Source organism: Onychostruthus taczanowskii, unplaced genomic scaffold (genome assembly GCF_017590055.1).
Source record: "Onychostruthus taczanowskii isolate IOZ18803 unplaced genomic scaffold, ASM1759005v1 scaffold44, whole genome shotgun sequence".
NCBI classification, from domain to species: Eukaryota; Metazoa; Chordata; class Aves; order Passeriformes; family Passeridae; genus Onychostruthus; species Onychostruthus taczanowskii.
In genome coordinates this window covers 6,930,989-6,958,061 of record NW_024501903.1, presented here as the reverse complement: position 1 = coordinate 6,958,061, position 27,073 = coordinate 6,930,989, and the positions used below count along the sequence as shown (strand labels likewise).

At 38.4% G+C, this 27,073-nt stretch overlaps 1 protein-coding gene across 4 annotated transcripts; it reads right to left on the bottom strand.

Annotated features, from left to right (window-relative positions):
- On the bottom strand, positions 1-26,707 carry FOLH1B (folate hydrolase 1B). 4 transcript variants are annotated; one of them, XM_041414161.1, is made up of 19 exons: positions 26,535-26,707; positions 25,057-25,165; positions 21,950-22,136; positions 20,989-21,090; positions 19,291-19,416; positions 17,196-17,382; positions 15,523-15,616; positions 14,132-14,230; positions 12,132-12,217; positions 11,008-11,127; positions 9,569-9,651; positions 9,225-9,288; positions 8,654-8,721; positions 6,603-6,694; positions 5,691-5,781; positions 4,649-4,913; positions 3,742-3,823; positions 2,355-2,447; positions 1-1,366 (listed from the first exon to the last, which is right to left on the bottom strand). In XM_041414161.1, exons 1-19 carry the CDS (start codon positions 26,650-26,652, stop codon positions 1,177-1,179), a joined length of 2,256 nt encoding a protein of 751 aa, XP_041270095.1. In that variant the 5' UTR covers positions 26,653-26,707; the 3' UTR covers positions 1-1,176. The 4 variants fall into 4 exon arrangements, with proteins under 4 accessions (XP_041270095.1, XP_041270096.1, XP_041270098.1 ...); XM_041414162.1 differs by lacking the exon at positions 26,535-26,707 and having other exon boundaries at positions 24,919-25,057; XM_041414163.1 differs by lacking the exons at positions 1-1,366; positions 2,355-2,447 and having other exon boundaries at positions 4,649-4,689; positions 4,803-4,913.
- Positions 26,708-27,073: the final 366 nt, after the last annotated feature.

Here is a 27,073-nt window from a genome sequence, read left to right as displayed (position 1 = left end):
ACTTTTCTAAAAGGTTTTAATGTGAAGTGCAGAAATATTTATGACTAAATGAAGCCTCATGGAAAAGAAAACAATTTGCGATAGTACTGAAAACCATCAGATCACAGGACAGTAATTTAAGACATGGTAGAGGTCTCAGCTAACATGACACATCAAATCACATAAAATATTAGCTGTATAAGTCAGTAAAAGTCAGTGGCACAATTTCAGATGAAGTGATCTGATTTTCTGAGTCTTCTTGGTCAGGTCTTGGTTGTCCCATGGTCCATCATAATAGCAAGTAGCACATGATAATCAGATATACAGACTCTACAAAAATGGTAATAAATTGGTATCCTTTCAAACTAAGGACATGATGAGTTTTCTTTGATTCTGTCTTCATATTAAAAATACCTCTATGGGGACAAGGCATAGCAAGGGTAGATTTTGATTAAAAGAATAACAATAGGGTTGTCATCTTGAAAGACATTTTGTGAGATGACTGTATGTCTGACAAGATATATTGCCTTGTTTTTGTTCTAAAAGTGACTAAAAGCTTCTTGCTTAAAGTTATTTGCAAACAGCTGCAAGGTTCAGCATGTGAGGAAAAGAATGTCATGGATGAGTATTCTGGGCTGGCTGCCCAAAACTTGTTACGATTATTATAGATCCTGCACATGGTATGTGACAGTTTTCCCATCTCCATGTCCATCTCTATCTTTGTGGAAAAGGAGGGCTGAGAGGTCTGTCTTGAGGTAAAATTATACAATCCCAGTGTAAATAACAAAAGGCAACAACAAAATTAGTAACTCATGGTAACATGAAATGAATTTTGTTTTCCTGAAGAACTATGGAGATTGCTATAATAATCAAGCTAGAAAAATTCAAAACGAAGAAAGTAAGTCCAGTGGTTAGCAATTCTTAAAATACAAATCTGGGAGAAAACCTGAAACCTTATCAGTCTCAATTCAGAAGATCTCAATTCAGAAGATCTAAATCCTGACCTCTCAGAATGGAGTACATCACCTTGTTAACATTACTAAATGCATTCAACTTGGGTATATTATTTGCAAAGACCAAGATTTTGTTGATTTTTTGTTCTTTGTCATATTTGTCCTAGTGTTTTCGAATGCTCCATTTTTAAGGCTTCTGCAAACTGTCACATTTAGTCTTTACTGATGACTAAATTTTTCATATTTATGCTACTTCTTTCAGTGTGTCTGCTGCTGCCTGCACAGTGAAGGCTGCAATGGAAATCTGCCTCTTCACTTCTTCCCAGGCTTCAAGTTGATCAGCTTTGCTTTCAATATCAAACATGGCATCATAGATTCCTGGGAAGGATTCTCCTGCATATTTGTTGTGGCTGCTTGGAGCAAAGATAACATGTCTGTAGGGAAGTTGAGGAAAAAAATAACAATATTATGCATCAGGAAAATAAACCATACTATTTTATAGTTTATAAACCAGCTGTAAACACTTGACATTGAAGATGTAAATAAATAAGATTATTGCAGCAATAGTGGCTAATGTCCATGAAGCAAGAAAATAACATAAGCTACATTATGCCATATGAATTCCACAGCCTTATAGCTACTTGAGATAAAATTAATTAAAGTATTTTCCTTTCTCTCAACTTAGATGAAATGAAAACATTTTTTAAAAGCCAGATTTTTTTTTCTCACAGATATACACAGTCTCCAACAGATACAGGTATGCTTTGATGTAGGAAAGACTTTTAACATTCTTAACAGATTTTTAACCATGAGCTAGAAGAGGTACAAGGACTGCAGATCTAAATTTCTCCTTCTGCAGTTAGTTTTTAGTGGAGAGATTACTGTTCTGAATTATGCAGACTGGTAGAAGGACCAAAAAGCCAGACTTGATTCACTGCCTCTTAAATAAGTTTTACGTCTTGAACTGGATGAGAGGACCACTGAATTCCTCTCCTGATGTTTCAGTACTGCCCTCCACACTACATTTGCTAGCATGGCTATGCTCTTAAAAGTGATCAAATTGTAGGTTCTTCAATTATACACTATTTCACTTTCAAATAATAAGAACAACTTCTTGAAGTTCCTACAATTAAAATGACTCAAAATGACTGCAGGGCTAAATTTTTACATCTGTTCAGAAGCCAAATCAAACCAAGAGAAATTATCTGAAGCCTTCCAACAAGAATCTTCCTCACTCTCTATAATGTATCGCACTGAAGTTTTCTCCAATGTCGTTTCCCCTTTTTATCGTATTTCTCCTGTCTCGTACTTTTGCTGTGTTGAACAAAATCATTATAACTCCATTTAAATGGAGACCTGTAAATATTAAAGGAATTTTCACAGCATACTCCATGAGGAAAGTGAAAAGTAAGCCTTTCTCACCTATAGAATGGCCTGCCAGGCAATCCAAGAGGGTCGATGAAAGCCCTTTCTAGAAACATGAGCTGATCATTTAGTGATCTGACAGCAAGCAGACTAAAGGAAAAAAAAAAAAAGGGAATATGTTGAATATATTAGCAGTGTATTCAACCTTCTCTTATCCCAGCATACACATTTATTATTTATACATTATTTATAAAGGACAGTAGATCTGGGATGTTGAAGTTTAAATGTAGGCCACAAAAGATAGCCCGTTCTATCAGCTAGCCTGCATAACCGAATTATGCTGATCTGTGCTGTGACAGAGTCTGGTTCATAACTGGAAAGTCTCTTAAAGCTGCTTTTAAAGTCCAACTGATAGCATCAAAATACAGTGTTTTGGGTGTTTTCTCTCATTCCTTTATTTCCTTTTCATGAGGATGCTTAGACCATTTTCTTCTTTTGTACAACAATTTTCTAAGGACCCTCTTTTCCAGAAAGCCAGCCAGCCACAAATTACTTCAATAAAGTTACATTTGTTTTTATGTAAAATCACAGCATATCAGAAAAAGGAACCCTGTGATGTTAAAATCCTCTTTTGAGCCTTCTGAGAATTGTGTATTTCTGATGGTAGATTTTAAATTTCCTAGAGCAGAGACTGTCTGTGTCTGTGTGTTTTTAATAGCCCTGCACATACTGTTGATGCTTAATAAATTAAAAAACTGTGACAAGGTTATACAGCATATATGTGGGCTTTGTGGTCTACATCCAAAGTAACTTGTAGACCTTCAAAGGCATTTACCAATAAAAAATGTTAAAATTTATATCACAGTAAAACTGGAATAACTCTACTACCATTAAGGAATTTTTTTTAAGTTTACAGAAACTGAAAGTAAGTTCTGTTTTATGTAAACAGAAACTGAAACTGGTTGGTTGAATTAAAGCATAGATTTAGGCCATCCATCAATAAAGCCATTTTGAAAATGTCACATACATGTCATATGTCATAAATGTCATCTTTTGCATAAGAGATTACTGTTAACTCCTTTATCTGAAAGTTGCTGCCATTAAAAAGATGGCTTTTATTCTCAGTTAGTGTTCCATAAGGGTAAGCATATGGCTAAATTAGAGTCTTCCCAAGAAATGGAACATACATATATGTATACAAAAAAGGAAGTTTGGCTTGTCTTTCTGGCCATGGCCTACAAAGAATAAATTAAGAATTAAGTCAAGTGCAAACTAGGCCTTTTGGCATAGGTGGTGCATAGAACTTCTTGAAAGCTCATCGTAAGGCACGCCACAACTACAGCTTATTTATTTTTTTCCATTAATGCAAATGAAGACTAAGTCCTCTTGAGCTCAGAGAACTACATGGAGTATTTGACAGGAAGAAAAAAAGAGTTGAACTTACTTATTGAGATCTATTTTTTGCAGTCTCTCATGAAAGCTAGAAGCAACTTCTGTAAAATTCTTCACAGCTGAAAACAGAGCATCTGGAGGGAGCAGGAGCAAAGTATTTAACTACAAATTCTGAAGATATCATTTAACAAATCAAATTCTTCAATTAAAGCTTTATCTTCCACTGTGATCATGATAATGAATTGTTAAATGTCTCCCTGAATGAAGATGACCCATATTCCTACATTAAGAAGTATGTAATTCTGTGTGAAAACCTCTCTTAGAAACAATAGCAGTAAGTATTGTTGTGAATATTGTTTAGTATCTGCTGCTTGAAGAATGTACAGAAATATCAAAACCTGGATCATGGAACCAGAATCAGACTGTTCAGGCAGGTCTGAGATTTTATAAATCCCAGCAACCTGTGTTTTACTGTTATGTTCCCCCACAAAGACTTTTGAGAAAGACTGAGAATGTTTGTGTGTGTGTGTACACATGCACGTGTACCTGATATTGGCCATTAGAAGCCAAATCCTAAACTGAATATTCTATAATATTGCTAATTAAAAAAAAAAAAAAAAGTTCTTAGGCACAGAGTTATTCAACACACTAAGCTGCAAAACAGTGTGATTTTTTTAAGGAAACATGACAACGACACAGTGTTATCAATACTGGGGAATCATACACAGGTCAAAGCACATGCAATTATAAATGTTAGCTCTATTTGGCAGTGGCATAGGCCCCACACAGGCAGGTTAGTGAAAAAATATTCCCATTTCAAATTAATGAAGGATATTGCTCTTGTTTTACTTACTATTCATACAGCACACGGTAAATACCAGGTCATGACTAAGTCAACCATTAATATAAGGCACTGTAAGCATTAACAGAGGAGGAATGTGAAAAAAGACTGTACGTACCAAAGGATACATTGTATGTTGCCAGCTCCTCTTCATGATTCCTTGACAAATTATAGATGATGTGAGCATAGTTACTCACAGCTGATGCATAATCTCTACAGTCAAAGGGAAGCACAACAGAGTTGGCCAATTCAAACACCAGCCCTCCCCGTACCTGAGCTACTGTCAGATGATTCTTGAAAGTGGGATCATAAAACTGTTCCACAATTTCATAGGTTTCATAGACACTGTGGTAAACGGGATAGCTGCTGTATTTTGCCACGTTCTGAAACAGAGGAAACCAAGCCAAAACAAAAGCATTATTCAGCTATGTCTATTTCAGTGTGGCTTGAAAACCTTTGCTGTGGGATTCAAGGCATGGTAAAATGTACGTGTTCAGGTCACACTAATCCTATGTAGCCACTATAGGCAGTCTAAGGACAAGAACTGGTCAGTGGCTCTCTTAGACATTAACCTATGCTGAGATGAATGGTCATTTGGAGAAATCTCTCTCCACTGACCATGTACACAGCCCAAAGAAAGTACCTAAGCACAGACACATAACTTTCAGTTGGCTAAATCCAGGTGAGACTGGACTTCTTCTCTTGCTTGGATTCAATAAACATTTGTTTGTGTCCTTAGATATTCATTCCTTTTCAGAGGAAATTACCACATGGAATAGTTTTCTCCTTGAACATTTCTCAGTTAATCTTCTCTCACAGTACATTTTCAATAAAACACACACCATTTTGAATTCAAAGCTTTGTAAAGTGTTAAAAATGATTCAAAAGTCACCATAAGCTACTCAGAAGCCCTCATCAGCCACAGGTAATTTTGACCACATCCATTTACCCTGAGCAAAAGTCCTTTTTTCTAAGTGACAAGTTGATCATTCTTATTTATTACATATTTGTGTTGAGGTAGCACATAGAGTTGTAGTAAAATTAGACACCACTCTGACACACTGAACTGTCCTATCCTAAAAATCTGGAAGCCTAAATGGCTCCTTTAGAGGTGATGTTATTCAGGCAGTTACATGGGAGACCAAACTACAAAGACTTACCCAATTTTTACTGTAACGTGCTCTGCCTGAAGCAATGCCAAGACGTTGAAAAAATGCTTCAAAGTCGTTGCCAGAACCCAGTTTATTTATTCTTTAAACAAGAAAGAGGAAAAATGTCTTGAGTGACAATACCTAAGGTATAATTTTAGTTTGCTTCCAAGTATACCATGGCAGTTATTTATTCAGCAGTCAGTCACTACACACTAAATAGTCTTTTCCCAGTGTGCCCTTCTTTGTCAACACACCATGAACTGCCTCTGACCCCTGAATTAGCTGCACCTCATCAATTGCATTCTCTGAGGATTAAAGTCACCCTTCTCAGGGTCAGAGATATCCAGTTCTCAAGAGGAGAATGTACCTCACTGACTTACTATCACTGATAAGAACCAATGACCTTCATCCTGCTGAACTTCCACTATCCCAAGCTCTCAACTCAGAGAAATCACAGCAGTACCAGCATGGCTTCATGGAATAAAATCAGTTTTTGAGATCCTGTAGAAACCCTCTGGTAAATTTAAAGGAAAATGTTGTAAAATCATGCCTAGTGTGCTCCCCAGCCACCCAAACTCAGAGGCTTCCAGAAGACTGGAAAAAAAATCCAAAGGAAAGCTGTTAACATCTTGTGTAATTGCCACTGGCTTGTGCATACTACCCTTATTTGTCTAAACCTCTATAAACTAAAAGAACACGTTTCACATATAAAGGCTCTTGCTCATCTACATAGGCAGGTTCACAAACCTGTTGTACAGTAGTGTATCAGCTGCAATCATTACAACTCTGGAATTTATACCAGCTGAGAATCACACCATTTCTCTTCAGAACTCAGTTTTTCATATGAGTATTTCTTTAAAACCAACACTCTACAAGTTAAAAAAATGCTTGGTATGTAATTTGTTTTCTTTTGTCACTGACCTGGGAACCTCTTTATATTCACTTGATGGATTTTTTTTATACCAGCTCTCATAAAGAGATTTTCCTTCAAACCCTTCATCAGGACTTGGTATCTAGAAAAAAGACAAAGGGTACAATTTTAAATGTTACTAAACAAATCAACAGCCTATTATCACACCAAGTCTATGGCTTAGGGTTATGAGTGAGTCATCTTAAGTCCCTCAACCTTTCTACATTTCCATTTTAACACTTCAAATGCATAGCATTTTCCAGAATAACAGTGTATTTGCGAAAAAAAGGTAAATTTAGATGGAAGAAAACACAAGGAAAGCAAAACATTTTAAGTAAATATTTACATTGTGATATTTCTTTATGAGATTTTCAGCCATTTAATTTAAATATTCAACAGAGAAATCCCCCACAAAACCACAACATTTTGCTTTACTTTGACAGAAAATTTCAATTTTATCTTAGTTTAATTTAAAACTGTTTCTACCTTGTTTCAGTTCACAAAAAATTTGTTTATGGATGCAGAAGCGACCTTAGAAGGGCAAAGTACACAGTACTTTGTGTTTATGTCATCACAGCTGCTAGAGAGGTATACAAATCACAATCATTCTAGAGTTCATTCCTAGCACTGACTAATTTTTAGGTAACTGAGAAGCTTAAACACTCTGGATGTTTCTTCATCTTTCCTTTATATTGGTGGACTGGTGAGATTTTATTATTTTGTATCTATTAAAGATTATTAATATATATTCTATTATTAATCTGTCTTCTATCTAAGAATTACTCCACAATAGCAATCAAATTAAAACTAATTTATTTGGGGTTTTGTCCATGAAGAAAATTGTTCATAGAACAGAACTATCAGCATGAAAACTTTTTATCACAGATTAACTACGGATGGGATCAGAGGGGACAAGCTTCCTCATCAGCATTCTCTTCAGACATCAGCCACCAAAAAGCTGTGGTTACATGCATTCATCAGCCTTTGCTTCCCAACTTGAGGAAGGGTTACACAAGCATTTTTACTGGTATTTAGGTCAAGATTTTAATGATGGCTCTTGGTGTCCAAATTGAGACTCTGCTGACCTGATTTCCTGACATTTCTGAACATCTTCATTTAGCACAGGTTACCATGGGAACTGCAGGTGATCAACTCTTCTTGAGTTCAGGACAGAAGTCTCTTTATTTGGGTACCCACTTTTAACAGAGATACAATTTGTTTGCTGTCTTTTAATTGCCAGAAAATTACTATACTGATTTACTACTTTTCCTTTACTTTTGCACCAGTCTAATGCCAGCTTCCAAGAGATGATAAATTATCAAATGACTTAACACATAAATCAGATAAAGGCAGATAAAGTAAATTCACAGAATATACACAGTAGTTGAATGTACATCACACCAGCATCTAAAATATATACAAAAACTAATTAAATGTTTACTGATTAATACAGTTAAATGGAAGAACGTTCAGAAATAAAATACCAGCCTCTAAGACCCATGCCCAAAGCAAGGAACATCTTACATGTGTGACTATTTCCTGAAAAATGTCCCTATCTCTCAATTTTGTGGGCCACACAAATATGTAACAGCATCATGGTCAGAGACAAAGAATAACTAACAGGGTACACTGAAGCTGAGCACATTGACCAAACCTGTCACATCACACAAAAACAACACAGTAGCCACCCTAACTTCTTCCCCTGCCTAAAGGGAGTCAGAGTCTCCTACTATCATGGGCATTCTAGCAGTTGATCAAGGCAGCCAGGTATAGGCTTGTTTCTGTCCTCTGGTTCACAGCATGCTTTTATGCTCTTGTGCTTAGAAGGACTGCTTTCACAGGAGGAGTTGAGAAATGCCCTAATCCTGAATAGCTAATAATTTAATGGTATAAGCTTGGAATCCCCTTATTTGTCTTGGGAAAAAGCTCCAATTCCTTAGCTATTGACCTAACAGGGTACTGCAGTCAGAAAAGAAAGATCTGACACCATATCTTCACAGACAGAGCCCCATCATGTAAGTGAGCACTGAACATACCAGCTAAAACTTTCAAGTGATATTACCTTTTTAGTCAGACTGTAAACCAGGCTGTACATCAGTGGAGTGCAATCCACTCGCAGTGTGTAGTTTCCTGAAAAACCATAAAAAGCTATTTATTTGAAGAAGGAAGTTCCCTCAGCTGAAACTTCATGCTGTTATTTACTAGGAAAGGGACAGGGAGCTGCACTCTTTATGAGGAGAAAGCTGAGAAGAGTCTTCCTATGATCTTCTCAGTACACTTTATTGGCAAGAATGAATTAGAGCCCAGCTTTTGAATTAACTCTTAAGAGGTTTTCTTATTTCCCCATGATTATTATGCACATTATAAGAGAAGAAGCTGACTCTGAAGAGTTGCCATAGAACTCAGGGCACAACACTTCTTGTCTCTCTTATGACCTCCCAAACAGTAGGTCATTACTGCAAAGGGCTTTTTCCCTGAAACATGAATATCTGAAGCCACAGTTTCTCCTCATATTCATTTCTGAATTAATGCAACAAAAACTATCACACTGAAGGTCTCATTGATCTCCAAGACAAAATCCCTCCCAGTCATACCATCACTATTCCTGTAGAACACAAGTCATATCCATGTACCTTCAACAGAAGAATCTGCATTGATATAAGCCACTCCCCGTGCTTGCAATACTTTGGCATTTTCCTATGAGAAAGAAAAAAAAGGAAGAAAATGCTGATAAACTTTTTGTCCCTCAGAACTGTCTTCTCACGCACAAAAGAAACAGCTGTTTCACAGAACTTTATGATATCCATAAAGTGCAAGGAGCTAGAGATTCCTGGTAGTTCAAAAGGAAGCTCAAGGGAGAGAGAGACCATGTGTGTAAGGAAAAGAGTGGGGGGGAGGGAAGAAGTGCTTCTTTCTAGTGCAGATTTCTCAAAGAGCAGCCACCATGCAAATCTCTTTTTGAACACTCTTGGTTTACCTCAGCCCACTCTGTTGATCCTAACAAGCCAAATTCCTCTGCATCCCAGCTTGCAAATATCACTGTTCTCCTTGGTCTCCATCCTGAAATGAAAGACAATGAAAATTTATTACAAAAATAAAGGCTGCTTGTTACATGACTAATGTGAAAACATATGGCCTTTTTGGGGGGCTGATCTTTTACCATGATTTGTGGGGAAAGAGATATACATAAGGAACTTCAACACCAACTTCAGTAACCTTATCTAATAATGATTTGCTATTGTAGCAATCTCTCCTGTACTTCAATATTGGGCCAAATAATGTATTTAATCTCTCACTTTTAAATGCAAGAAAAATTTCTGGAATCTAACACTATGATTAAGGAAAAATAATGTGCTGTGCACAAATTCTTGAAAGAAGGCTTTTCTAATCCTCTTGCTCTGTTCAGTCTAGAATACATTGTATATCAGTGTCTATTCTGACAGAAAAGTGACATATTTTCATATCTATTACAGAACTTCTTTGACCTGTCTTTCAAACGCAAGATTTCAAAACCTAAGCAATTTCCTGTAACTTTAACAAATCACCTTCAAAAGAAGAATCTTTCACTTGAAGTCCTCCATTCAATTTAAACACAGGCCAAATAGTCTCTGATGCTGTACCTCAGCCCAAAGTTTCCTTTGAAGCTACTGGAACCTTTTCATCTTTTACTCCCTTTCTTTTTTAACATGATTTTTTTCCCCATTTGCATTCCAGAGACAGCTTCCCCTGATATTCAGTTACTGGGAAGAAATGCAAAGAAAACTAAATGTCAATAGGTTTTATGCGTAATAGGCAGGCAAAGAACACTTCTCTAACACAGTATTTATGTCAGTGCTTCTCTCCATGGGATGTCAGAGAGGGGACAGGATTTGCTCTGACAGTAACAGAAACTTGGTGCAGTTGACATTTGCTCCTATTCTAATGCAAGTAGGCATGAGGTATTTTTAACCATTACCTCCTACTATGTTTGCACAGCTCATTCTCAGCATTACACTGACATCCTTCACTTATTCTTGAATATGCCTCCAGGCCACAGTCAAGTGCTGAGAAGGCTCTCAGTGTGGCCCTGGTGAAGCCTTTATGAGTCCACCACTGTGTCAGTATTGTAACACCACTGACATATCCAGTCTGACCTACCTCAAATAGAGAGTAGTCAATTGTACCTAAATGTTGTGTTTATTTCACCATCCCCCATTTTGTTATGTTTCCCTCTAGGTGTACTTTCTGTTGAGCAGAAGTACTTCACATACACCAAGGTACACAACAACATGTTTATTCAAGACATCAGTGAGATACACGTTTTTCATTTCAAGCATATGTTTAAATCTCACAGAAATCAATGGGCACTGCTGAGAGTAGTTACTTTGATGTGCTCTATTACATTATTTACATTACATTATTATTTTATTACATTACCTTTGTTTTTCAGTTTTCCAAAGCTCCTCACAATCTCGTGAACTACAGCTGCCCCACTCTCAGGATCAATGCCACCAAATACCCATGAGTCACGGTGGCCTCCCAGGATGACATATCTGTCTAAAGAAATTAATTTTAGAGGTTTACTTAGGAATACTTTTTTCTGACATAGAGATGTTAACTTGAAGTAATTTCTAATTTTCACGTATGTACCAAGCAACAGCGATTAATAGTTTATAATATACATGATAGAAAGGAAAAAAGTGTTTTAAATTTCTGGAGACATTTTTCTGTATTTTCAGTCAGTGTTGAAGAATTTGTCAAACCCAGTAACTGGATCCTTAAAGACTTAAAACTTCAAACTCCATGTTATTAGTTCTATTATGGAATATACTACAGGTTTCATCTAAAGATAGAAGCATTTTTCTATACTTCACAATAGTGTGTTTCATGGTGAAGCTAGTTATATCTGTACAGCACAGAAATTCACAACATTGTGAATTCATGTGCTGAATGCAGTATTTCTCTGGATATATATAATCAATCACAAAAAGTGTTGTCCAAATCATGACAGAGATACGATTACTGAGATAAAATTTAGACTAGGTTTCTGTGCTACTATAATATGGTTAACAGTTGTGTTTTAGGCAAAAGGAAAAGTGCTGCAGTCAGAAGACAAATGATGTTATCATCATTCTAGGAAAGTCTATATATGTGGGGTTTTTTTAATTATAAAATCACACTGGTTACAAGAGACTGTAAGATAGACAAAAAGTCAATAATGGTCTATATATAATAATATAGTGTCTCCCAATGGAACGCAAAATCCATTCCCATGTTTCTTAGGGGAGAATATCCACTTAAAAATATTATTTCAATTGCAATGTTACTTGCCTGAAGACAAGTATTTCCATCTTGGTTATGACTCTCCCTTGAAAATCAGCATTTACAGTGAAAGTGCTGACATACCCTGAACCATATGAAAGCCAATGCAAATACCATTTCAAAGATTGTGCAATACAGTATTTCAGAGAAAACTAAATTCCTCATCTCCTCCTTGTAACCACGAAGTACATGTAGAGGTCACTGCTCTCTCAGATTATGCTGAAGGCAAATGATTTTACCTGGTTCCACTGTGCCTCTGATGGTACCAATCACATTGTAAATCCTTCTTACTTCATTGTTGCTATGAATGTGCATTTTCACCTTTCTGGTGTATTGGGAAGAAAACACAAAGAGAAAATCCACCAGATTAGATAATCAAACATCTTGACACCTTTCAAAAGTGTACAATATAAATGACAAAGAAAGCATTTTGACCAAATTTATCTCCTATTAAACCATATAAATCTGAAAATATTACAGCGTATTTTTTTTCTGGATCCATATTTGCACAAATGAGAGCGACATTCAGCCCTTGACAGCTATGTAATATTTCTGATGTAAATAAGATTCATACAGATAATGAGATCAGAACTCCAAAGATCTATTGCTAGCAGCTAGTTTTTAAATTTGAAATATTGAAAGAAAAATGTAAAGCATCTAATGTTAAAAAGGTAAATAGTTCTAATTTTCTGCAGTTTGGTTCAAATCAGAACTAACTCCTGAAACTGAATGTCACAGTTTCATCCCAGCCAGCAACCAAGCCCCTCACAGCCACTCACTCACTCCCCCACTAACAGTGAGAGAATCTAGAGGGTAAAAGGTAGAAACTCATGAGATGAGACAAAGACAATTTTATACAAAAAGCGCAAAAGACATGGAAACAAGCAGAGCAAAACTGTTCAACCATCTCCAGAAGAGCAAAGCCCCATCACATGTAATGGTGACTTGGGAAAGCAAACACCATCACTCCAGATGTCTAACTTTTCCTCCTTCTCAATTTTATACAAAAAGCGCAAAAGACATGGAAACAAGCAGAGCAAAACTGTTCAACCATCTCCAGAAGAGCAAAGCCCCATCACATGTAATGGTGACTTGGGAAAGCAAACACCATCACTCCAGATGTCTACCTTTTCCTCCTTCTTTCCCTCACTTTATGTACTGAGCATGATGCCATGTGGTCTGGAACATCTCTTTGCTCAGCTGGGACCACCTGTCCTGGCTATGACTCCTCCCAGCCTCCCATGTACCTCCAAGTCTCTCACTCTTTTGTGTGGCAGCACAAAGAGCAGAAAAGGCCTTGGCTCTGTGTAAGCACTGCTCAGCAATAACAAAAAACATTTCTATATTATCAACCCTGTGTTCATGAGAAATGAAAAACAGCCTCCTACCAGTCACTGTGAAGAAAATTAACTCTACCCTAGCCAAAACAAGAACATTCCAGCACAGTCCATACTACTGCAGCATCTCAGGCAGCAGAAAATAAGACACCCTGAGTTGCATCAAGAGATTTTTTCTACAACATCAAGAACTGTTTATCTGTACCACAGCTGAAGGTACTCAGCCCCAAGGGTTTATATAAAGTTCAGTATGAACAATCATATCAAGTTAAACAGTTCATATGAAGTCAGTACATTGTACTCAGACAACATTAAAACACACAGACTTTAGTCCCAAACTGTAATTACTAATTCAATTAAAAACAATCTGAAGCAATAAAATTGACATCAGAGTTTAAAACTGACATATTTTTCTGGAAAAGCTGAGTGGAAAAACTGCTTATAAGAAGCAGTTTAATATTGCTTTATATAAGTAAAAAGTTAAGACCAAAAGCTGGACTCACACAAACTTGAAACAAAAGTACTCAAAAAACCAAACCAAACCAAACCAAAAAAAAAAAAAAAAAAAAAAAAAAAAAAAAAAAAAAAAAAAAAAAAAAAAAAAAAAAAAAAAAAAAAGACTCTCAACAAATAGTTTATCAAAGGTTAGATGCTTTTCAAATGAAACTGGTCCAAGACTAGCTAGAACTAGAACTAGAAACTAAAGCAAGGTGGTCATATCCATCCAATCAAGTCATAATGTTCTAATGCTTTGCACTGAGCACATTTCAGCCAAGGAAATAGCCAGAATCAAAGGAATGATGTAAATAAACCTAGCTACTCTGACTTTGGTCAAACTCTATTGCTCTACCTTGTTTATTTCCCTGATCCCAAGAACACTCCCCTTAGGAAACAAAACTGACCTTGTGGAATAATTTCCTGTAAAACCAGGACCAACGTTGTAAGATATATTCAAATTTCCTTTCCAGCTACTATGAGGTGGTGCCTGTCCTCCCATATTACTGTTATGAAAAAAAAAAATCATTATCAGTTACAGACCTCTTACAACAGCACCAAACAAATGAGGACCTAGAAACCACACTGTGCTAGGTCCCATGCACATGTAAACCAGTGTTGGTCTTTTGTTTTAGACAATTTATACTACAAGCTTTGGCAGGATAATAATCTGGAGTTTTAGCTACACTAATACTAGTAAATTAACACAGAACAATAATCATGGGCATAGAGATCAGCTTGGAATGGTCTACAGCTAATCTGGAAGAAAGTGTTGGTCGAAAGGCTTTGCATATAAACTGCCTCTTGTAAATGGTCGCTGGAACATTCTACTGCCTTGAACTGCATTTACATTTGAATCAGCAGAGAGCAACTTGGGCCATTCCAGAACTTAACGGCACAGGCAGTAGCTTTATGGTGCCTGTCCCTGTACTCTGTTTAATCTCATAGCATAGGCAGTTGATGTGTGTCAAAAATGGCTAAAGTAGAGAAATATGATCAGTCCAAGTCACCCTTTCTTGTTCCATTGTCAGAAGAGCCATGCTTTTCCTGTTAACACAATTGGAAATGCAGTAATTCAGTGGATCGCAATCACCCAGACTTATTCCCTTGAAGGACTTTTATTTTTGACATGATCTTCTGAGATACAAAGAAAATATGCTGGATGTTCTGGTTCTTAGGAAGCAAAATGTATTTAATATAAATGAAAGTATGTCTTTTACTGTAAATACATACTTCAGTCAAGCTTTATTCTACATAACACTTCAACATGTCTTCATGCTATGACTTCTCGAGACAAAAGTGAAAACAAGGACAGAGTATTTTTAAAGGATTTAGGTTTCATTAATAATTATTAAAACCAAGATCTAATATTATTTAATACTTATTGAACAGAAATGTCTGGCTACATCATATTTACACATTTATACATTTATATATTTATCTGCTCTATCACTACTAGTTGGCAGTAGATAAAAGAGGTTTTTTAACCTATACCTTTATCATTATGAGCAGTTATCCCGATAACAGTGACAACTATCAAGTTTTAAAGGAAAGAAAATATGGTGACATATTAGTCCATGTTACAAATGACCATTTCCAGATAACTCTGCACATACTTCATATGTAACAACAGATACCACATTTACCTCCTACAGAGGTCCCAATAAGAAACAAACATATTATTTCAACAGCTACAGGAGAAGCAGAGTGCAAAAGTCTTTTTACTCTCTTTTCAAATACTCTCACAACTTCCAAAAAACAATCTGCTAAAATTACCTCATGTCTCCCACGTACTTACCGCAGTAATGACTCTGCATCATGATAGCCAATAGGATGAACTGGAATTTTTGGGAGACCTACACCACTGGTTTTGTCTAATCGGTACATGTATTCTGAAAGCAAAAGACAGATATTTTCATATTTACAAGTCTCAGAAGGAAGCTGTATGTTGCGGTGCGTTTTGAGGTGGGGGCACCCCGGGGAGGTCCCCAGAGGGCCCCCTAGGCTGTGAGCTGGCTGGCAGCAGCAGGCAAGCAAGGAGACTCCACACGGCTTCTGAGGGTGCTGAGCAGATGAAGGTTTATTTGGGGTCCCAACCCCGGGAACAGCATAGTTACTGAGGAAAAGGGGGGAAGGGGGAGCCTAGGGGAGGGAAGGGGCAAGAGGGGGGAAGAGGCTGAGAGAGAGGAAGGGCTCAGAGCCAGACTGATCCCCTAGCACAGCTTAAGAGGGGAATTGAAGTGGGCGCGGAATCAGACTTGGGCCAATGGGATTGCAGATACAGGAGGGTTCAGGGCAGGACCACAGGCTTAGAATGTACCATACATTTCGGAGGGGTGAGACAGAGCATACCATTTAAATAAAATGGAGTACAACAGCTGTACAATTCTTAGCCCAGTCTTAACACTGGAGTCAGGGATAATCATTTCACTTTCCGAGAAGCTGAGCTGACATCTTCCCAGTAATTTCATTCTTTGTGCTTTACCAACATATTTTCAGAGACACTAATCAAGGTTCTCCCATAGTGTCTGCAGTCATGCATATGAAGATGGCTGCAAATTTTTAAATTATTTGTTCATTTTTTGTTCTTTTTTTTTTTTTGAGTTGAAATACTTTGACATTGAAATATTTTTCTTCATGGGAAAGAAGTTCAGACTAAGCTACACATAAAGAACAACAGCAAAGAAGGAGCCCACAGTGTGATGCTTGGAACATTTAGCTGGGAACTAAAAAAAATTTGCCAGTTGATAAAGAGATGCAGATAAAATCTTATACACTAGACTACTGAATATTCTGGATTGCTGTTTTTGTGTACAAAACAAAATCTGGGTTTTGTTCTGACTAAGCTTAAATACAAGTAACTTTTTTTTGCAAATCTTAATCTTCATGGACAAAAGCATATACAGAATAGTTTCCTCCTTAATACAATATTCATGGGAACCCTTTGTAATTGAGGGAGACAGGGATTCATCTGTGTGATCACTGATTCTAGCATGAGGAACCAGAAATTTTCTTCATGGTCTGCTCTGCCATTCTGCTGTTTTGAACATGTATCCCCTTCCAGCTCAAGTTCTGATGCCTAGAAGCAACACTGCCCATCACTTAGGGACTACTTTTCTTGAAGTGATTGCTTCTCTCAGATAAGCTGGCCCAAGTGCCGGCATAAATAGTTCTTAATAAATTTCCATCAAAATGATCTGGTTTAATTGCTAAATGAAACAGCTGAGGCACAGCTCAAGCATCTGAGGAAGCCTAAGGTGAAGGTGATGAATACAGATCATTACTCTAGGGCTCCCCTAATATCCTTTCTCTCATGCACCATTTACAGAAGTGGCCTATTGCAGCGAAACCCAAAGCTGCCTTTTAGCAACAAAGACTAAGAAAGAAAGTGTGTTGTTGCAAAGAAGAAAACATCCTCTGCCCTTTCTTGGTACCAGACCCTCAGAGAATGCCTTCTCTAGAGTCACTCACCTTTTGCAGGATAACCTGGAGTCAGAGGATCCCCTGCACCATTCAGGTTTAATACATTCCCACGCTGGGCTCCCCCACCTGGAAGGTTCCAGCCGTTTGGATAAGGGTCTACTCCAGGTGCACAGTAGTCAGCAGGGTCAGAGTACAGAATAATTCCCTTGGCACCTGCCAGTTCAGCATTCTTCACCTGTAAAGCACATCTCCCATCCTTATGCAGTTCTTTACAGCTTGACTTCAGAGTTCAAGGGGCAAAACAAAGTATAAATTACAGCGATTTTTCCTCAGGGTCTTTTACAGTGCTTGGGATAAGTCAAGGGCCCATAACTTTCTCATAATGTTCTGAAACTTATATATACAGATATCAGGTCTCGTATGAAAGTAAAAGGTTTGCTCTTGCTTTGACTTTTAGTTAGCAGATAACACCAGCAACATGGAAAACATCCTTCACAGCATTGCTACCTAACCTGAGTTTGAATTCTGTCATCCAGATTGATACAATCATCTGACTATTGAAATGTACACATCATGAACTGAAAAAACTGTATCACATTAATGCAACAGTATCCTTCAGGTAATCCTGTGTTTACCTTATTTACCTAAATGATCTCTGAATGTATCTCAGGGTCTGGTCTATACAGGAAGATTATAATTGGAGCGCTTGAAACTGCCTTTGGCTGTGAACAAGACTAACTCTAGGGAGCCCACATTTTAGGCTCATTATGGCAGAAGGACTGACCTGCATGCTGTTTTAAAAGTGTTCTTGTATGACTTTATTATTATATAATAGGTATCATTCTGACATCCCAATCTGGTTTGCTACTAGATATGACAGTGATGGATAGTGACAGAGTGACAACTAATCCTCAACAGTTTTAAATTTGGGCATTTTAACTCAGAAACATCATAGCTTTTTTTTTTCCTTTTTTTTTTTTTTTTAAGGAAATACAGTACTTGCCTTCATCCTCTATCCTATTTTTGCACACCATTAGGAAGTTTAAAAACTTTCAGTACAGTTCTCCATATTTTATATAGGCTACCAAATTCTTCAGTCATTAGAAGCAGTCATTAGAAAATATCAGTCATTAGAAATACTACTGTAAGAATGAGCATATGCCTTTGTGTAAATGAGGTGAGGGCATATAATTTCCAAACCACAGGAAAACTGCCTCTCTAGATATTAGTAACTCTAAGATATTTGTGTTTCATCTTAAGGAAAGATTCACAGACAGCAATACCTTCTTTAATTTTTAAATCTTTTCCATTCAGATAGTATCTTGAAGAGTAGTAAACAATTTAGTGAAAATATTATCTGACCCAGAATATCAGTTATATACCACTTCTCACTGGTGAAAATTATATGTATGTAAACCAGTGAGTTATCTAAAAGCTTCACACAAGATTAATCAACAGCATATAATAAAAACTGGCATCCAGTGAAATTCAGTGCTTGACACCCTTAGTTAAGTGACAAATATAAATTAGAGCCCTGCTCAAATTAGGGTCAAAATAGCTGTTGAACAAGAGCCAAACACTCTTAAAATAGATTGTCTTCTTACATCTCTTTTGAGAAAATAGCCCAAGTGTATGCCTCAAGTATGTACAGGATTATGTCCTTTCTTGTTAGGTCATGGAAATCTGTGAAAACTGTAGTTTAAAATCAAATTTATATGACAGGGATGCTGAATAACCAAATATAGAATTTAAAATAACTTTCATATAGCTATAGTCTCTTGCTGGTGTACAGAAACCATTATAAAGAAACAAAATATACACACGGTAAAGAACAATTGAACCAACAGGGAAGAACAATCTGGTTCAGAATTAGAGTGTACGACATTCTATTAATGATATTTTGGAATAATTTATAGAATGCAAATAAATATTAAAATATGGAATATTTTTCAACTGATTTACTTTTATCTTAGAAATAATAAAGAATCATCTTTGAGCACAGGTCTATGGAAACTCCGTTACTCTAAAATCTCCAGAACAACTTAGGGAAGTGTTTCAGTCTCTTGAAAACACTGAAGGGCAGAACTGTTGAAGTGGGAGTAACATTGAGAAGGTCATCAATGTTTTTCTACACAGGGATTACCTTATTTCCTCTGAAGATCTTCCCATATCTGGCAATAACAATCTTTCCTGTACAGTTAATTCCCATTTCACGTTCTAATGTAAAGAAGTCCTCGGTGCGGCCATAATTCACATACACCAACTCACCCTGAGAGAAAGAGGCCGAATTTGAAACAATAATGTCAAAGAGCATGTTGAAAGGAGTGTGTGATCTAGTAAGATAATAATGGCTTTTCACATAAAATTCTTGGCCAGCAAGAGCTCAGAAGAGCTTTGGCCCCACTGAATATTCCCACTGAGGAGCTTTATACATGCTCCCTTCCTGTGCTTTTTGCAGTACAGATGCAGACAACAGCTCGCTGGAGAATGCTACTGCTAAAAGCACTAGATAAGTACCTGGAGGTCTTGTCAAATTATTATGTAATAAGGTGGAAACAAGCACCAGATTTTGAAATTACAATCTTGTCTTTAGGTATTGTTTTCATTGGAAACAAAGTTTTTATATTTAATTTAAAAAAACAATTTCCTAAAGAAGGAAGATGAAGCTTTTTAGATTTTTCATCATTTCTCACATCCCATCAAACCAAACAAAGCAGCGATGTTAATCTATCTTTCTTGGATGGTATGTAATGATAAAAGGTCAAAACCCATTAATTTTATCTTACACTATGTTCCAAAATTTCCACTGCAATTCTTGGAACACCCAAAGCTCTTATGTCCCAGGGTACAGATTATCTGCCTGGTTCTCCAGCTTTCTTTGAGTGTCTGAGGCAAATGAATACAGTATTCCTTTTGTTTTCTGGATTTGAACAGCTTATTAACTAACACCACAAAGTACATGACTGATACAATACTGAGCTGTGTGAGTAGAAGCATTAGCACCTTTCGAGATGGAACTTTAAAGCAGAGCCTGGACCAGGGTTGTATCAACCTAAATTATTCTACATATAGAAAGGAAAGATACTGAGAATAACACTAAGAAATTCTAATCTTACAAAATATTAATTGAAACCCCTAATTATCATAGAACAGAAAACTCATGTTACACAGGCCAGAAAGCCCATCAGCTGATACCATCTGTATAACAAGACAGGAAGGATTAGTGTTAAATTCAGATCACAGCAACATCTTTATCGCCAGCTAGAAATGTCAGCAAAAGCTTTTCAAGCATACTCAACACTGTGCAGCTATACCTGTCAGTGTGAGCCTTGGGCAAGCAGCATTTTGAAAAGTGAGATTGTTCATTTGGCTGGGTAAATGTAACAGTCTATTTGTTCACCAAGATGGGAAACAATGGTGCATAGTTACAGAAATGTCTGGGGAGGTTTACAGCAGCTGATACTAAAGATTTATTACCACAGTTTTTAAGGAAAATTAAAAAAAAAAATACAGTTCTGACTCAAACTAGAGGAAAATATTAAACATATATATGACTGCTTAATTTGAACGCTGCTTCATCACAATAATCTCAAGAACGTCAGAGCTAGGTCACCCTTCCTACTGCTGATAAGGTGGGTTTTGAACTAAAGCCTAAGGAATTTCAAATTATTCTGCATTGATCTGTATTGCTCTCTGATATTCTCTGCTATGCTACAGTACACTGTGGTATTCCATCTTTTCCAATTCTATTATTACTATTTCTGTCTCTTTTCCTACTTCTCTTTTCCTGCTTCTGTTCCCACCACTATTTTTTTTACTATGTAGCATTCTACTATCCTACCTCGGGCACACCTTGGGCTGAAAAGGCACTGTAGGGTGGCACCACATCTCCAACAGCCTCATATCCTGGAGGAGGAGGTTCAGACAATGATGTGTTGAAAACCTAATAGGAAAACGAATAAGGTGAACAAGGCAATATGGAAAAGAAATACTTTCTATTCACAAGGTCATTTCAAAAGCATTTGCAATCTAAAGGACTCTGGTTTTATAATTCCACCTAAGAAGTGGTCAAAGTTTTAGCAGGCACTGGGCACCCTTGTCAGTAGGCATGCCCAATGTGTGAACTTATAAATCCCACCTCCACTTTTCACAGAGAATCCTGCATAAATGAATACAGTGTTCCCTGAAGTGGTCTGGGCACAGCAGATAAGAACAGGTTAGATCACAGTGGTAAAAATGTTTACATTCTGTTCATCCCTGAAGCTTCTATGTGCACTTCAGCCAGTATGAAATTAACTCATTCCCCTTGTGATAGATAGCACATCTTGAGACCTAAATTCTAATCTTCCAGAAACTGAATTTATTATTTATTGATTATTGATTATTTATTTATTTATTTTGATTTATTTATTTATTATTTATTGATTCATTATACAGTACTGAATCATCAGTACTGTATAATGAATCAATGCAAGAATGGTGCTGACCAGGGTTTCTTTCATCTTTCTAAATAACAGAGTAATTTTCAAATAATTGAATTGCATCAAGTAATTCTCTTACCTAATTGTTTTTAACCAATATGTCAGGATGCTGCATGAATCAGGGTAAATATCAGTATTCCTAACACTTATGAAATTTACTTACTATGAAATGAAGATGCAAAATATAAAAGCAAACTGGAATCCCTGATTTCCATGAGCCCAATACCATTAAGTGAACAGAGGACAGTTTTCCCTCACAGCCTTCCCAGGTGTATGAAAGTGATTTTGTTCCTTGGTTGGAAAAACTGGTTGTTTATGTACCTCATTGCCCTGCTCATCAATTATTGAGATGTAGTTGGGCTTAGTGTCATCAGGGTAAGAGAGCAAGACATCATAATGAACCAACTGAACCAAATCCAAACCAAATTTCTTCCACTCAGCTTGGACTTGTTGTGCCAGATGCATATTTTCCTTTGTTCCTGATAGGTGAGGAAGCCGTGTAAAATTGCTAGAGAAAAGGGAGAAATAAGCAGGGTCAGGCAGTGAAGGTCATAATCAGAACTCCTCTTAGCCTAGCTGGAAGTTAACCACATAGAGATGATCAGATATGCTCAGGCTAAATAAGGACCAAGACTTCTCTGCATCTATGTATTGTTATGCTGCACACATAAACTGAGATGAAGGGTCTCAGGCTGTCCTGATTTAGCACAGGTATTTAGATCTTGCTCGCAGCATGGTTTAGCAAGAATGGTGTAATGACACCAGCTATAGGGTCTTGTCCTTTCATTACTCCTTGTCTTCTGAGCTACAGTGGGCCCATGCACTCCTATGCACAGTAAGATCTTATCATTGTGAAGTGATAAAAGAACTGAGTACAATTACTTTTATGCATTCAATTTAGAAACATGCATAATTACTCTGGTCCTTACTTGTAATTAACTAGATGTTCTCCTTGAATCCCACAATTTTAATTAATTTTGGCACAAATACTGGTTTATCTAAAAGTTCACTCCCAGTGTGTCTTGTTGGCAAGTAAAAGATAGTGAGTTTTGAGTACTGCATAAACAAGGAACAGAAAAACTCAACAGTTTGTGACTTAAAAGTCATGCCAGCATGAATAACAAACAGTGAAAGAGAACATAAATAATGAACAGCCCATTGTCTAGAAAAAAAAATTGTACAGACCATTGAAAGCCCAGTTGTGAAGCCAGCTGAAAAAACCCTCAGTTGAATGAGGCTGTCATCATGATGTCCTCATTCCATCATGACCATGCCACAAACATGCCAAAGTAGCATGTGTGGCACCAGCTGGTGTTAATGAAGGAAATTGTATCTTTGACTATGAAGGGGTGTGAGATTAGAAAAAACTTAAATTCTGGAGTTTAAATAAGACCAAGGCCATCAAAGAAATTCACTTTGAAAGAACTATATATATAGAATAGAAATAGAAATAGGTTTGCTTGTAAGGGATCTAAAACAAGCATCTAGCCCCACTGCCTGACCAATTAATGACTGACCAAGTTCAAGCATGCTGTTAAGGGCATTGTCTAAACGTTTCTCGAACACTGACAAGCTTGGGTCACTGATCATCTCTCTAGAATGTATGTTTCAAGTCTGAACATCCTCTTGGTAAAGAAATGCTTCCTCATGTCCAGTCTGAACTTTCTCTGGTGCAGCTTTGAACATGCATTCTATCACTGGATACTAAGGAGAAAAAATGAGCACCTCTTTTGCCATGTCCCCTCCTTAGGAAGCTGTAGGAAGCAATGAGGCTACCCCTCAACCTCCTTTTCTCCAAACTAGACAAAATCCTTAGCAGCCAAATGCTGCTGGATAAAACCATGTTCCTCTGATCATGCAAAAATCTAATACTTACTAAAAGCCACTGTTATAGTGACAGTATAATCTTCTGGATGACATATACTGAACCAAGAGCAAACTTACATGCTATTGTGAGTGAGAATGGTTGCTTTCTAAAGGAGTTACAAGTGCTTAAGCATCACATTTTCATTAGAAGTTGATTTATGCAATAACATTTCCCTGTATTACACTCCCATTTAACTGAACATTGTGGTTTTCTTCATTTTCTCTTCTCATCTGACTGCCTGTACTGGTAGTTCTGAGCAGTGACTAAGCATCTGCTGTATTTCACTGCAGGACTGGCCACATGACAGTAAATGAGGTACAATGCTTTCTGCTTACATAGAGACATGGAGTTTAAAGGGCAGAAAGGTCCTTTCACAGAGCTGTTTAACAACAGTTGACTTTGCAAAAGACAAAACATAGGTTAAGACTCTAAAAACTCCTAAATCTTTGGTTTTGGATGTGTATGTTATAGTCCAGTACATGACTGCTACGTAGTAGAGACCATACTTTTGAGCTAAAACATCTGCAATAGTTCATGGCAAACACATAAAAAGGAAGCAGTGGATTGTTACAATCCTACAAACTGAAAATAATATTTTAGTAATTTAGTTTTGCACAACTCCATGCTACGTAATCAGACTGGGAGCATAAGGCAAATCCAAATTTGTTGATTATTCCTACAATAGCTGATGCTCTTTCTTTACACTGAAAGTAAATTCCTATCAATAAACTATGACTTGTGGCCTATTACTCACTTGAATAAATATAAGATTTTAACAAATACTACACTCTCTTAAGAGAAAAATAATCCATTTACAAGATGCCTAAAATGAACAAATCAGGTACAAGTCAAAGCTAATTTACTAAAATAAAAAATATTTATTACATTGATTAAATTTTAATAGACTTCAAAATATTGATATTGTAATGTTCCATTGTTTTGAATTGTTTGAAGCATGATCAACAAGTCAGAGAGGTGATTCTGCCCCTTTACTTTGCTTCATGAGACCCCAGCCGCAGTGCTGTGCTCAGCTCTGAGACTCAACACAAGGAGGACAAGGACTTGATGAAACAAGTCCCAGAGGAGGCCATGAAAATCATCAGAGGGCTGGAGCATCTCTTCTGAGAAGAAAGGCTGAGAGAGTTGGGGCCGTTCAGCCTGGAGAAGGCTCCGAGACCTTACAGAATTTTCCAGCATCTGATGGGGGCTTACAAGAAGGCTGGAGGGACCTTTTTCAAGGGCATGTAATGATATAAGAAGGGATAATGGCTTTGAACTGAAAGAGGTCAGCTTTAGACTGGATATTAGGAAGTAACTCTTTACTGTGAGGGTGATGAGGCACTGACACAGGTTGCCCAGAGAAGCTGTGGATGCCCCATCCCTGGAATTATTCAAGGCCAGATTGGACAAAGCTCTGAGTAACCTGGTCTAGTGGAAGGTGTTTCGAACCAGAGGAGCTTTAATGTCTCTTCCAACCAATTCTATGATTCTGTGGTCACTGGGCTGGCTTCCACTTGATTTTTTTTTCTTGTCTGAACTGATTAGTCTACACACTGCTTACTAAAGAAACTGCTTGATGTTTTCCGCTTTCATTTCAGCCATAAATGCTGTCCTCATGTCCTCATGAGTACTCAGAGATGTCTTCTTATCTGTAGGTTTTGCAAACCAGCCTGTACAACACATGAAAATACCAAAGTAAAAACATCAGAGCAATATTCCCATGACACACACCACTTCTCTTTGGTGTCACCACAAGATTTTCACTGCTTTACATTTCAGAACTGTTTTCATTTCAGCTCATACAGCCAGCTACAACCTAATGCAGGCTGAAAAATTATGGCAGTGTTAGTCCCACAAACAGTAAGAGAACTTATTCGTCTAGGTAGATGTTGAGGGATATAAAATACTATCTTACACTTATTCATCAGTTATTCTCCTGTAGATGCTAAGGAGACTTTTCTATCTTCCTTGAGTACCAGAATATCATGCTGTCAGTCACACAGTTACCTCAATAACAAGGCAGCAGCTTTACAAAAAATGCACAGAAACACAGGCACACTTTGTAAGGAACAGATGTCTTGTAACTCCTTTCACACTCTCTGGTCTGTCTGGCTTCTTTCTGGAATCCCTCCCTTTCTGAGCAAGCACTACCAGAGTAAGTGATGAGAGGAACAGCTGGCTAGGAAGAGAAGTGTTCCTGACATCTGTTTTTAAGTCAGACTGGACACATTCAGTGCATGTGCAGCAGCAGCTACATGGGTAGTGTGAATGACAGAACTAGTGGGTTCAAGAGGGTAACAAGTTGGCACCAGTGAGGCACTGGTTACTGGCACAGTGAAAGGCTCCACATCACAGAGGAATTCAGTCGGGGCATCCCAGTGGCAGCAATCCCAAGTACATACCAAATGGCATTGCAAAATACAAGCGGCTCCTTTGTTTTCTTTCCTTCTGTAAGCCCACCATGATTCATATGTGAAACCAAAAGGAAGGTAGAGAGGGGGAATCTATTGTGGCCGCAACCCTCAGTCCTGCCTGCTTGGGACGAGGAGCAGGTGAGACACTGAGAGACTGTTTCTGCCCCATTGTCCGTGCCCCTCCAGCCCCATGTTTACCTTCCTGCCTCTCTGGCTGCGCCTGGTGCTGTTTCAAGGCATCAGGGTCGAGGGGTATGTCTTTTGTCCTCTCCTCACAAACCCAGCGCGCCTTTTCCTTGCCCACAGCACTACATTACTCCAATTAACTTGAACAAAAAGTAAATCGAAAAGCAAGGCAAAGACACCAGAACCCTTCACCGGCGGAGGAGCCGGCTGTCCCAGAGGGGTCAGTGACTGCGGCTGCAGCTGCGAAGGGCGGCAGGCACGGAGGGTGCTGTCGGCCGGCTGAGCACGGACTCACCTCGGCCACCCTTGGCGCAAACTCCCCGGAGCTGCAAACCCGCCCGCTTCTCCCCCCACCCCGGCCCTTCCTCGGCCCGGCTCCGAGCCACGTTCCCCGGCTGGACGAGCCCCCGATGCGAAGGAGGGTCAGTCTGCACTGTACCGATGAGGAACCCGAGGAGGAAGAACCCCGCCGCTGCTCCCAGGACGGCAGCCCAGAAGCGGCCGCTGGCTGCCCTGCGGCCGGCCGACTCCGAGCGGGCACCGAGCGACGTCCACATGGCTGCCGGCCCGGCCGCCTCGCCTCCCGCAGTGCCCCCGCCGGAGCCGCTCTGGGAGGGCCCCGCTCTCCCCGCTCTCCCCGCCCCTCCCGGGTAAGGCCCTCCCGCCGGCACGCCCGGCCGCGGGACGGCCGCTGGCTGAGCTGGGCCCGAGCTCCCGGGGCCGCTGCGGGCTGCCTGCCTCCCCTCTGCCAGAGCCCTGCGACATCGTGCCGCCCCGCGTTCCGCAGAACCACAGAAGCAAATAGCTTGGAAAAGACCTCTGAGGTCATCGAGTCCAACCTATGACCGAGCCCCAGCACATCAACAAGACCATGATACCAAGTGCCACATCCACTCCTTCCTTTAACACCTCCAAGGATGGTGACTACACCACTTCCTTGGGCATAAATTCCAATATCTAATCTCCCTTTCTGTAAAG